A 12337-nucleotide genomic window follows, 5' to 3' on the forward strand; every position below is an offset into this window, starting at 1 on the left:
CATCTGCCCACCTGCCAAAGATAGAAAGGCCAGCAGCTGGTGTTCCCAGTGCACCAGGCCTGTGTGCAAGGAGCACAAACATGTTGTCATTTGTGAGGCATGTAAGCACTGAGATGGGAATGTAAGATTGAGCTGTACCCCTGTACCCCCATTCACCACATTGACCTACAGTTACACAACAGATACACTACAGTTCAATATTAGTGTTATCGGTTATCAATGAAATGTGACAAAGAGGCAAATAAACATATTTTAAGTGTTAAATGTACTAGTGTCTGGTCTAAATCCCTACTAAAATGATTATTTAACAAAATGTTGTCTTTGTATTTTTTTTTGTCACACTTATATACATGGGTCATTTTTGACCCATGTTTGTAAACTTGATGTAGTAATACAAAAACACATTTTGCTCAGAAAGTAAGAAAGACAAACATCTATAATGATTTGATGTAATCAAAAACAATATACTTAATGAATAATTAAAATATTGAAAACTGAAATGAATTGTTTCAAAAACTATAGCAAAGAAACACTCAGCCATACATGAAATACCATAGGAAATGAATGCGGGTCATTTTAGACCCATGTTGTGTATTAGAGGGGGTAAGCATAGCTTGTGTATCAAAGGGATAAGCCATAAAAGATCGAAAATCGTTTTGGACTAAATTCGTTTTCGCTCTGGACTAAAGAACACCACAAACTCTGTCAATACACAGAAGTAACAAGAAAACAACAACGGATGGCTTTTTAACTAACAATTTGGCTAGACAAATCACTTCTGCAAAACGCAAGGACAGGAACCTCTTACGTAAGGCTTGGGTCAAACCATGTACAGGATATTTGGATTCTGACTAGTGAGTGTCATGCAAATCGCTGGCATTATATTGATTAATGGTTACATTCACTGTGTCTGACACTGTACACCCTTTCTGGGACCATCCTCATCCTCCTCATGGGCTTCTCTGGAATAACTCCTCTGCTGGGACTGATAGTCCATTTCACAGAGATGTACTTCTTCCATTTCATCAGTAAGCATGACTTCGTCCCTGGGAGGAAGCAACCTTTCCAGTTGAGGCAAGAGGTGCTCTGGAAGCCAGTGTTTCTGCGGGAATCCCACCTGAGAGAAAATCACAATGATGAGATGGCCATCTGAATAGCCAATACTTGACATCTAATGACAAGTATAGGCTCACCTCAAACGTAACGATTAGTTGTCCTTTGTCATAAGGGTCCCTGTAAATGGGCATGCCTTCTTTCTGAACAACTTTGACGTCTTTATGCATCACAACTTGACCTGCGGATATTTAATAATCAATTCTTAAATTCCACATAAGGCACATTTGACAATGTAACCTAATTTATACAGGTTAACTGAACTACAACTTTGATACCTGGTGGCAAAGTAATTATGAGCATTCTGTTATCCAAGGTGCAAATGGTTTTCTTGAACCCACAGAGAGCTTCAACTAGTTTGATATCCATTTTCATGATCAGGTTATCGTCTTGTCTCTGGAAAATCTCATGTTCCTTCTGATCTAGCACAATGATGACATCACCAGGTTCCAATCCAGGTTCTTGGTCACCTTCACCATGGAATGTTATTTTCTGGCCATCCTTCATACCTGTAAACATGGGTTTCCACACTGATTAAGCTGACTGTCTCTGGATGTCTAGAGAAACAGTTAGCTTGTGGATTAATATATGTATATTATACCACATATTTTCCTGTGGCATTCTCCTTTATTCAGTGAGTACTGTGCAATGGTTTATCGCTTAAGATAGATGGAAAAGAAGAAACTATAAATTCAGTGTCACAAGTTACCCTGTAAATGTCTGAAGGGGGAAACCTAACCTTTGTCAATGTGAACTTCAATAATTTTCTTCTTGCGTTCCACTTTGTGCCCATTGCAGTTCTTACAGCGGTCCTTTGAGTTGAACTTTTGCCCCTGACCCTGGCAGTCAGGACACATACTTTGGATTTGCTGGATCATGCCTGGTCCAATCTGCTGCACCTTGATCTGAACTCCTCTACCCTTGCAACTTGAACACTTCTCAAGCGTTCCCTTCTTCCCTCCATAGCCTATGTGAAATAAACAATGGGAATGTGAATAATCCTTGGCGGTGCAGTGACGCATTTGAAAGAAGGAAAGGTTTCAGGGAAACATGATTAAAATTATACTTACCATCACATTTTGCACAGATCACGTTCTTTTGAAGACCAAGTTTCCTTGTTGCTCCATTGTACATCTCCTCCAATGTAACACTGAGCTGATGAATAACATTCTTACCTAAATGAAAGCAAATACTTTTTCAGCTAATTATTTTGTCTTTCATCAATAACTTGATTCAAAAGAGATACTTTTTTATGTTGCATTTTCCTAACCTCTCCTCTCTTCTCTGTGCATCCTGCCTCCACCTCCAAAAAACATGTTGAAAATGTCTGTAGGTGAAGAAAACTGCCCTCCCATTCCACCCTCTTTGATAGCTTGTTCTCCACCTTGGTCATACAGATCCCTTTTCTTTGGATCGGATAAAACTTCATATGCCTGTGATATCAATTTGAACTGTGCAGAACAAGAGATAAAGAAATGTTTTAACCAAAAAAAGTAATAAATAAAAAAGTAGATATTGGGCAATGGTAGGCTATGCATTGAGCACACAAACAACGTATTTAACCCTTGTGCTGCCTTCGGGTCACATGACCCAAAGGTTCATAACGAACCATCGTTGTGTTTACCCAATTTTACCCAATACAAAAACAAATAAAAATAATTTTCTTTTAACCTTCGCAATGTTGGGGGTCTGAGACAGCCCAACAGTTAAAAGAAAATGCTTCACTTTGTTTTTGTATGCGGTAAAGTTGTCGCAATACGACGGTGGGTCACAATGACTGATAGGTCAGAATGACCCGAAGATAACACAAGGGTTAAGGTTGTGTAATATACATGGGTTTAGCTACAATATGTCCGGCATAGCTAGTCAAACGTCTAACGTTGCATTTTAAATGTGTAGTGTAACTGTACAAACACGAATATAGTGTAAAAGATGCTACTATCGTATGTGACTGTGGGCTGACATGCTGAACTGTAATGTAATGACATTATCCAAGACTAGAGGCTATGACTCCGATGTCATTCCAGAAAGTTCCGCACATTCCGTTGCTGTCATGTCTAGAAGGCATGCCGTTTAAAATAGACACGGACACCAAAAATTATCCACACACCTTTTCTCCTTCACTGGGGTTCTTGTCTGGGTGGTATTTTAACGCAAGTTTTCGATATGCTTTTTTGATTTCGTCTGGGCTGGCATTGGGACTCACACCTAAAAGGTCATAATAGCCTGTCTCATGAACCATCTTTACGACGGAATCTTTTCAACCTGATAAGAAAAGACTGTTAGGACACATTCAACAGTTTACATTAAAATACAAAAAAGTTAACTGTCAGTCAAAATACAGACCGTTGTGAACGAATGAGCCCTATGTAGCTTAAGGAAGCACTCAGCAGACTTGGGCTATTACATCGACTCGGCAGCAACGTTATTAGGCTACTAACATAAATATGAATGCCTGATATTGCACTAGTGCTTGTTAAGTATACCTCCTGCCCAAGGATCTTGATATTTGCATGATTTAGTTACCTTGCGACTGAATCCTGATGTTGCCTATGTAACCTACGTCGTCTCTGTTTCTGTCTGTCTCCTGGCGAAGATGGCTGGTTTTAAATAGCGCAGCGTGCTGAACTTTCTGGAGCGCCTTGTAGAGCCACCGGAAATTTCGTTCCTCTTCTCGATCAATCTAGAAATTAACCATACACGGCAAATTTACTCTACACTGCTACAATGAGCTCTGTCGATAGTGTAGCTTAGAACAGTCTCTAAAATTAGGCTAGTTGTTTATAAATGTGTAAAATATTTTTGTAGGCTTAGCTTTATAGGCTACAATAGCTAGGCTATATGCAGTGGCGTTGTTAGACATTAAACTGTACTGGGGCACAGGCCCCTATGCAAATCCCTTTTTTTTCTTCCAAGCGTGTTGCGCACAATGCACTACTAGGCTATAGAAACTCCCCTTGCTTTACCTACTATACAACCGTTCAGGGACGCAAGTTTGATATCAGCTTTGGCAGAGACATCTATAGTTAATGCAAGCATTAAGCATATACAATTTTTTTTTGCTTCATATAATGTAATATTGTTTTTATGTTTTAGTCAAAATAAGATGATCGGTAGGCCTATCATTTTGAAACGTTCTTTCGTTTTGTAATGTTTTCTTAGCCTACCTGAAATCTGACTTGTGTGCTGAGTCCGACACCTGGACTTCTATGTGCATGCTGCAGTGGCTATTTGGAAAGCTCAAAAGAGCACGCTGGCATGCATCGGTTTGTGTTTTCGGTTCAACTGCTTTGATTTTACAAACGTTGATTGGGATTCTGCGTTTGTTTTTTCCGGGATTATCAACCTAAATTAATGCACTGACTAATAAAGTAAATTGTTAAAACTCAAACTTTAGATTTTACTTGGACACAGCAGATTTCTACTGTTTTAATACAGCAAAAAGGGTGTAACGACGGCCCTGGCTATATTTATATTTTATGTAAAGCACTTTGAGCTGCAATTCTTGTGTGAAAAGTGCTATATAAATAAAGTCTTACTTACTTACTATATCAGAATCAGGTTTATTCGCCATGTATTTTATACAAACACGGAATTTACTGTGGCAGGGAGGTACAAAACACTTAACATATACGATATATATGTTACGCAAAGGCTCTGGATAAGAGCGTCTGCTAAATGACTAAATGTACGCAAAGGTTAATCTCTATTGATTCCAGGAATCTGTGTGGGGTGTTGTTAGACCCTTTTTTACTATGGAACGCCGAGTGAGTCAAAATTAAATAAATAAATAGGTAAATAAATAGATAAATACATACATAAATATGGCTATGAAATAAATTCTGAAATTAAACAAATATGGCAATAAATATATAAGTATAGCATTATATAATTATATAGCTGAATCCATTTACCAACATCAGTAAATAAATACATTTATTTATTTCAAAAAGAAGTTTTTGGAAAAAACAACATTTATTTATTTATTTCATGGGACTTTTATTTCCTAACGCCACATATATTTCCGAGCACCACATTTATTTCTGCGCTGTATTTATTTCCAGACTCACATGCAAACGAGAGGGACGTGGTTATCTTCAGACCAACGCAGCTGCACAAGATCGAAGGCAGATAGGGACACCCATAGATATATATAAAGACTAGATGTCTCGTCCGCGTTGCCGGACAACGGAGTCGAACGACGGCACATGGCGGCCATCTTGATACAGTCGATTTCGCTCACCCATAACATTGTGTTGGTGCTACATGTACTTTTTAAATGACCATAACTTGCTAAATTTTCAACCGATTTTTAAACGGTTTGATTTGTTATCAATGTCAGAGATGTCGTTATGTCACTGCATACTTATGAATAATAATGTTTTTTTGTTTTTTTTATAGAATAGAAGTATGCAGTGGCATAACGCTGAGCGGTTAGAGAATCGGGCTAGTAATCAGAAGGTTGTCGGTTCGATTCTTGGCTGTGCAAAATGATGTTGTGTCCTTGGGCATGGCACTTCACCCAGTTGCCTCAGGGGAAATGTCCCTGTACTAAATTTAAGTCGCTGACTAAATGTAAATGACCGATGAGAATGAATGATACTGAGCAGTTGGGTTATTTACCAAACATGTAAGACACTTATATATAGTATAGTGCATACCAAGTAGTGATTCATGTCAGAAACAGAATGGATTATAGTACACAATAACAACACAAGACATCCACCATGTGTTCTTTAAGATTTTCGTGACTTAAAGGGACAATTAGGTGTTGCCCCCTTCTGAAATGGACTCTAGTATGTATTTTTGACCTTGTCTGTTCCATATTGTAGTTGACCAAGATTAGCCAGCTGTGGAGTAATGAAAATTCAGTACAACACAGCTATAACCAAAACATCTAACGTCATTGTTTATTTTTGTGTTACAGTGGAAAGAAGTGGCCATTGGAATGGCTGGCAGATACGGTCACCATCGGTATCCATTAGGTGCCCATGTACCAAAGATGCTGTTGCTTTGTTTTGTTCCAACTATAATTAATAATAATAAGTATAATCTTTCTTTCTTTCTTACTTCTTTCTTCAATAAAACATTTTCAAATGAAATTGATTCTCCTTTAATGTCACACACACTGTATTGAATAGTCTACGTCATTATATAAACATCCAAGATAATACTGTTTTACGATTTAACTTATCTATTGTTTGTCACTGACTGGAGCTGTCCCTGGATCGCACATTTATATCCTATATATCTTGTACACAAGGGTGTATGGAGCTTGTATATTGTGCAATGGTAAATGTAATATAATGGCATCTTTATGGTAAATGAGAGAATGTGGAATAATAAGTGTATATAGCCCCTTAGCCAAATGACCACAGTATAAAACACATTAGAATTCGGTTTATTTGCCATGTATGTTATACAAACACAGAATTGACTGTGGCAGGGAGGTGCAAACAATAAACATATACGAATCTTAAATTAAGTAAAAGTACAAAAGTTTAACTATTTCTAAGAACTAAACAATCTAAGAATAAAACAATTTAAATATAAAACATATATAAGAATAAGAGTGAGCAGCATGAGTGGTCAACATAGTGCAATCAGATACTGAGATGAAAGTGGCTTATGCATAGTGGAATTGCCATTAGATGGACTTATAGTTAAATAAATGAATGAATGTCAATGGGAGTCCTTGGCCTTGTTGAAGAGGCCAGTAGCAGATGGAAAGAAACTGTTCTTATGGCGTGAGGTTTTGGTCCTGATGGACCGCGGCCTTCTACCGGAGGGGAGTAGCTGGAACAGGGAGTGGCCAGGGTGGGAGGGGTGGCCACAATCTTCCTCGCTCGCCTCAGGGTCCTCGAGGTGTGCAGGTCCTCGAGGGTAGGCATATTACAGCCGATCACCTTCTTGGCAGTGCGGATGATATGCTGCAGTCTGCTCTTGTCCTTGGCAGTGGCAGCAGCGTACCAGATTGTGATGAAGGAGGTGAGGATGGACTCAATGATGGCTGTGTAGAAGTGCACCATCATTGTCTTTGGCAGGTAGAATTTCTTCAGCTGCCGTAGGAAGTACATCCTCTGTTGTGCTTTTTTGGTGAGGGAGCTGATGTTCAGTTCCCACTTGAGGTCCTGGGAGAGGATGGTGCCCAGGAAGCGGAAGGACTCCACAGTGTTGACTGGGGAGTCGCACAGCGTGATGGGGGTGAGTGGGGCTGTATTCTTCCAGAAGTCCACCTCCACTGTCTTAAGAGCATTGAGCTCTAAGTTGTTCTGGCTACACCAGGTCACCAGGTTATCAGCTTCCCACTTGTAATCAGACTCGTCCCGTCAGAGATGAGCAAATTGAGGGTGGTGTCGTCCGCAAACTTCAGAAGTTTGACAGACGAATGACTGAAGGTGCAGCTGTTGGTGTACAGGGAGAAGAGCAGAGGGGAAAGGACGCAGCCCTGAGGAGATCCAGTGCTGACGGCCGAGAGTCAGAGACTTGTGTTCCCAGCTTAACGCACTGCTTCCTGTCAGACAGGAAGTCTGTGATCCACCTGCAGGTGGAATCAGGCACATTCAGCTGGGAGAGCTTGTCCTGAAGCAGGGCGGGGATGATGATATTGAAGGCAGAGCTGAAATCCACAAACAGGATCCTGACGTAGGATGCTGGGGAGTCCAGGTGCTGTAGGGTGAAGTGGAGGGCCATGTTAACGGTGTCATCCACAGACCTGTTGGCTCTGTAGGCAAACTGCAGTGGGTCCAGGAAAGGGTCTGTGATGGATTTGAGGTGTGCCAGCACCTCATACACATATGTATAAATGTGTAATCTATTGTAGTAATGGTACTGTCATAGTGGGGGTGTGGTCGTTTAAGAATAGTTATACTGCAATGAATGTGGGTTATACGTTATATGCGCCATATTTATAGTCCGGATATTTCACTTTGGTTCTAACTTTAGTTAGGCTAAGTGTAGTGAACATGATATACAGTTATTAAATATTCACTTAATTTAGAAACTTGTTTTAGTTACACCACGTTTTCATTATCCGAAAACACAACAAACTAAATGTTGGACAAAGAGTAGCCAGGCTATGACAAAAATACTGATCTACACCTGTTAGCCTACATGCAAAGACATCAGAATACGGTTTATTCGCCACGTATGTGAACAAACACGGAATTTACTGTGGCAGGGAAGTGCAAACAATAAACATATACGGACATAGTTTCCTATGCATTAAAAGTGTTTATGTAGCCTAAACTTTCAATCATATCTATCCTTCAATTAAACTTATTTCTCTGACGTCGTATCCCCCCCCAAAAATCTGAAAATCATGTTGTAGCAGCGCTTCACTCAGGTAGGCTTTAATGGTTACCCAGTTTTTGTTGAAGCTGGAATACTTGGTAGTACTCGGTAATACAATTCAATGGGCTAAGAATCAGAATGCGTTTTATTCACCATGAAAGTTTGTACAGACAATGAATTTACTTTGGCAGGAAGGTGCATACATTCAACATATAGGAATCTTAAATCAGTGTACAGTCTAACTATACTAAAAGGTACAAAGTACAATACTAAGGGGCTAAAGTATGTAAACATTTAGAATTATAATTTTTTTAATGACATAGCTATAATATACAATACAATAGGGCAACAAATATGGCAACGTGACATTGTGCAGATAAAGTGTTTGAGTCAGTGTGAGCCCTTGGCCTTGAAGAGGCCAGCAGTGGATGGGTAAAACTAGGGACGGTAAGATTCACCGGTTCGCATCGGTGCATCGGCATAAAAGCTCACAATGCGATTGCCCGGATCAAAAAAGTGTGCACTGGATACAATGTGAGATGAAATCGCGGTGCATCGTTTCTAACATTTTTGCGTCGGTATAATCCGATGTATTTATATAGAATCGTGTGTAGGCTAACACCTTTAGTAGCCTATTTAGAAATGTGACCAATGATTTGTGACCAATAATTTTATATTTAGATAGATTCCTCCTCTCTAACTGTTTCTTAAGCGCGCTCTCATCTCCACTCACTGCTGTCAGTGGCTGATTCTCGTCAAGTCTCTCGGCCAAGTTTCGCGCAAGTTGGAGGCGTGTTCGGGCGAGTGTTATCATGGTGGAGGAAGAGTTACACGTTCCTACGAATTGCAATAAATCCAAGGTTTGGCAACACTTCGGATTTTACAAGAAAGATGGGCAATTTGACAAGACCCATGCAATTGGCAAGATATCGTGTTGCTATAAATTAGGGTCAGGGCCAGGTTAAGGTCATCTGGGGCCCTGGGCAGAAGCCCCCCCCCCCCCCCCTCGCAAAATATTTGTAAATATATATATATTATTATTACTAGGATTTTTATCAATATATATTAGAGAGGGAGGGATTGGCAATTAAATTATGACAGACAAAAATATCAGTATGTGATACATTGTAATCAGTGGCGGCTGCTGGTCTTTCGAAGAGGGGAAGCTCATTTTCGGTCTACATCCTAAAAATGTTTTATTTATTTTGGCTATTCACTGGCTAGTTCACCCCTACGACACTAGCCTAGCCTACTGAATGAATGAACGAACGATCTAACAAAACAATATTAATCGAGGAGGAAATGTGGAAATTAGGTTCAACTGAAACAAGGAACGTGGTGTATAATTGTATGAAATGTATGATGAAAATTGGACAATTCGACAGACCCACAATCATCACGCGGAAGCTCAGGCCAGCCCACTCTTCCATTCACCCCCAGAGACGCTGAGCGTCCGAGGCGGGACATAATCTCAGCATTCATCCAATGACCGTATAGTTTCGAAGCACTGAAAAAAACTGTTAAAAGCAGCCCCATTGAAGTCCATGGAAGCTGAGCTTCAACAGGGAAATGCACTGTGACGCTACGGGAATGTATGAGAAGGAAATCAGTCAGTCGACCTGTAGCTGATTCTGAAAGAACTCGTCTTCGATATGAACGTGTTCTAACGCATTTAAAATGTTAACACAATAGTAAATATTTGACCATACATTTTTATTTTATTTTAGGGGACGCTGAACTTCCCTTGCAGTACAAGATGTGTATCGTATCGTCCTCAGTGATGGAGATGCACATCCCTAATACACACACATCCATGCCTTTGATTAAGACTGCAGTAATACATAAATAAACACAGAGGTGTATTTATTTAACAGACTTTCTTTTGAAAGTTCTCATTAAGTTTTTTGTGTGAATTTTGTCATTTCAGATGACAAAGAAGCTGGCTGGTGCAGCAAAGGGGACTGCATTCTGGGTGACCTCATGGGGAATGAGATCGGCCAGGTCCTCATCCGTGTCCTGACTGCCCAGGATGGACCGGGACTGGACCCGATGGTCTCAGGTCTCATTGAGAGGTACACCCAGGCAGGTGCAGCTCCCCCGGTCCTGCTCTATGTGGACTGTGGCTGCTGCTCGGAGGAGGGGGAAACGAAGCTTCAGGCCAGGTTTGGTGGGTGGCCAAACCTGAAGATAAGGCTGTACATCTGGCATTTTATGCGGCGGCTGACAATATGTATCGTAGAGTTATGGCAATATTTTTACAATATGACGTCCGTTTGATCCTATTGGTTGAGCTACCAGCGCGGGACCTACGTCATGCGTGCATTCATTGCATTCACAGAAATCACTTTAACTGAGTTAACTAAATTGTATGTACAACAAAGAAAATTATTAAAAATGTTTAATGTTTTGGAAATAAATCTGTTAATTGAATTTCAGTTTAACCCTTGTGTTATCTTCGGGTCATTCTGACCCATCAGTCATTCTGACCCATCAGTCATTGTGACCCACCGTCGTATTGCGACAACTTTACCGCATACAAAAACTAAGTGAAGCATTTTTTTTAACCGTTGGGCTGTTTCAGACCCCCCACATTGCGAAGGTTAAAAGAAAAATTATTTGTATTTGTTTTTGTATTGGGTAAAATTGGGTAAACACAACGATGGTTCGTCATGAACCTTTGGATCATGTGACCCGAAGACAGCATAAGGGTTTATTTAAAATGTTGTTAAAAATATTGTGATAAGTATTGTATCGTACACCCAGTATCGTGATACGTATTGTATCGTGAGCTGAGTGTATCGTTACACCCCTACTAATTAGCATTGCATTCTTGTTCATGTTCAGGAGAGTTGCTTGGGCTGAACTACTTGCTTAGGCAGACAGGTCAGCCCTTGCAGGACATGTACCCTGACTCTGAGGAGACAGACCAGCTGCTGGAGGACCACGCCATGGAGGAGGAACAGGCGGATGAAGGTTTTGAGGATGAAGGACAGGACCTCACCATTGGTAGTGTTTCGGAAGACCTCCCCTCTTCTGCCCTGCCTTCTACCACCCTGCCTGTGGTCCCCAACCTGCCACTCACTTCCTCCATCCTGCCACTCACCTCCTCCACCCTGCCTTCCACCACCTTGCCTGTGTTCCCCACCCTGCCACTTACTTCCTCCACCCTGCCTTCCACCACCTTGCCTGTGTTCCCCACCCTGCCACTTACCTCCTCCACCCTGCCTTCTACCACCCTGCCACTCACCTCCTCCACCCTGCCTTCCACCATCATGTCTGTAACCACCTCCTTCCTACCTGTCACCACCACCACTCTGTCTGTCACCCCCATGCCTGTAGCCACCACCCTGCCTCCCCCCATAACCCAGCCTTGTGTCCCAGGTGCCTACTCTCAGGTGCCTGAAGAACAGCTGGTATGTCAACTTTTTACTTGTAACTAACTGTCATTCTTAGAAACTAACAAGTTCAGTAGATAGGAAAGTGTCCGATTATTAGGAACAACATACAGTAATTGACAGCAAACACATAAAACACAAAGCAGCAGTCAATATAACAAACCTTTGCCATAAGGTGTTCAGCACTAATGTCAAATTGTTGAATGTTTCAGGCTATGGACCAGCATGGCATGCCAGGCATGGATCGGGTGGATAGACTGGCAGAGTGCTTAGTGGAGCTGAGGCATCAGACCAACATGACCCTCCATAACCAGCAGGTCAGCAAGACATGCATTGTACAACAGATATTTGTTTATATATTTATAATATATAAACATAATAATATATGTTTTCTTTCCGTCTTATGTCAGCAACATTGTGGGGCTGTGGCAAGACCAGCTGGATTATGACAAGCAGAGGGTCGCGTTTGCTGCGCGGCACCTGGACAGGCTGATCAAGGGGAGGTTCCGCCACAAAAAGGTGGAGTTCACGCCAGG

General features: G+C 41.0%; 1 protein-coding gene across 2 annotated transcripts in view; it reads right to left on the bottom strand.

Moving 5' to 3' along the window:
* Positions 1–440: 440 nt before the first annotated feature.
* dnaja (DnaJ heat shock protein family (Hsp40) member A) overlaps positions 441–12337 on the bottom strand; it is a 56125-nt gene continuing 44228 nt past the window's right edge. The window contains exons 3-10 of one of the 2 annotated variants that reach the window (XM_067234074.1): positions 3640–3796; positions 3224–3378; positions 2384–2564; positions 2184–2288; positions 1853–2080; positions 1392–1622; positions 1194–1294; positions 441–1117 (exon numbers count right to left, since the gene is read on the bottom strand). In XM_067234074.1, coding sequence (XP_067090175.1) covers positions 902–1117; positions 1194–1294; positions 1392–1622; positions 1853–2080; positions 2184–2288; positions 2384–2564; positions 3224–3355 — 1194 coding nt within the window. In that variant the 5' untranslated portion in view covers positions 3356–3378; positions 3640–3796 and the 3' untranslated portion in view covers positions 441–901. Of the gene's footprint in view, positions 1118–1193; positions 1295–1391; positions 1623–1852; positions 2081–2183; positions 2289–2383; positions 2565–3223; positions 3379–3459; positions 3479–3639; positions 3797–12337 lie in introns of those variants that run through there. The other variant, XM_067234075.1, reaches the window with a different exon arrangement.

The sequence above is a fragment of the Osmerus mordax genome, chromosome 4, assembly GCF_038355195.1.
Source record: "Osmerus mordax isolate fOsmMor3 chromosome 4, fOsmMor3.pri, whole genome shotgun sequence".
NCBI lineage: Eukaryota > Metazoa > Chordata > Actinopteri > Osmeriformes > Osmeridae > Osmerus > Osmerus mordax.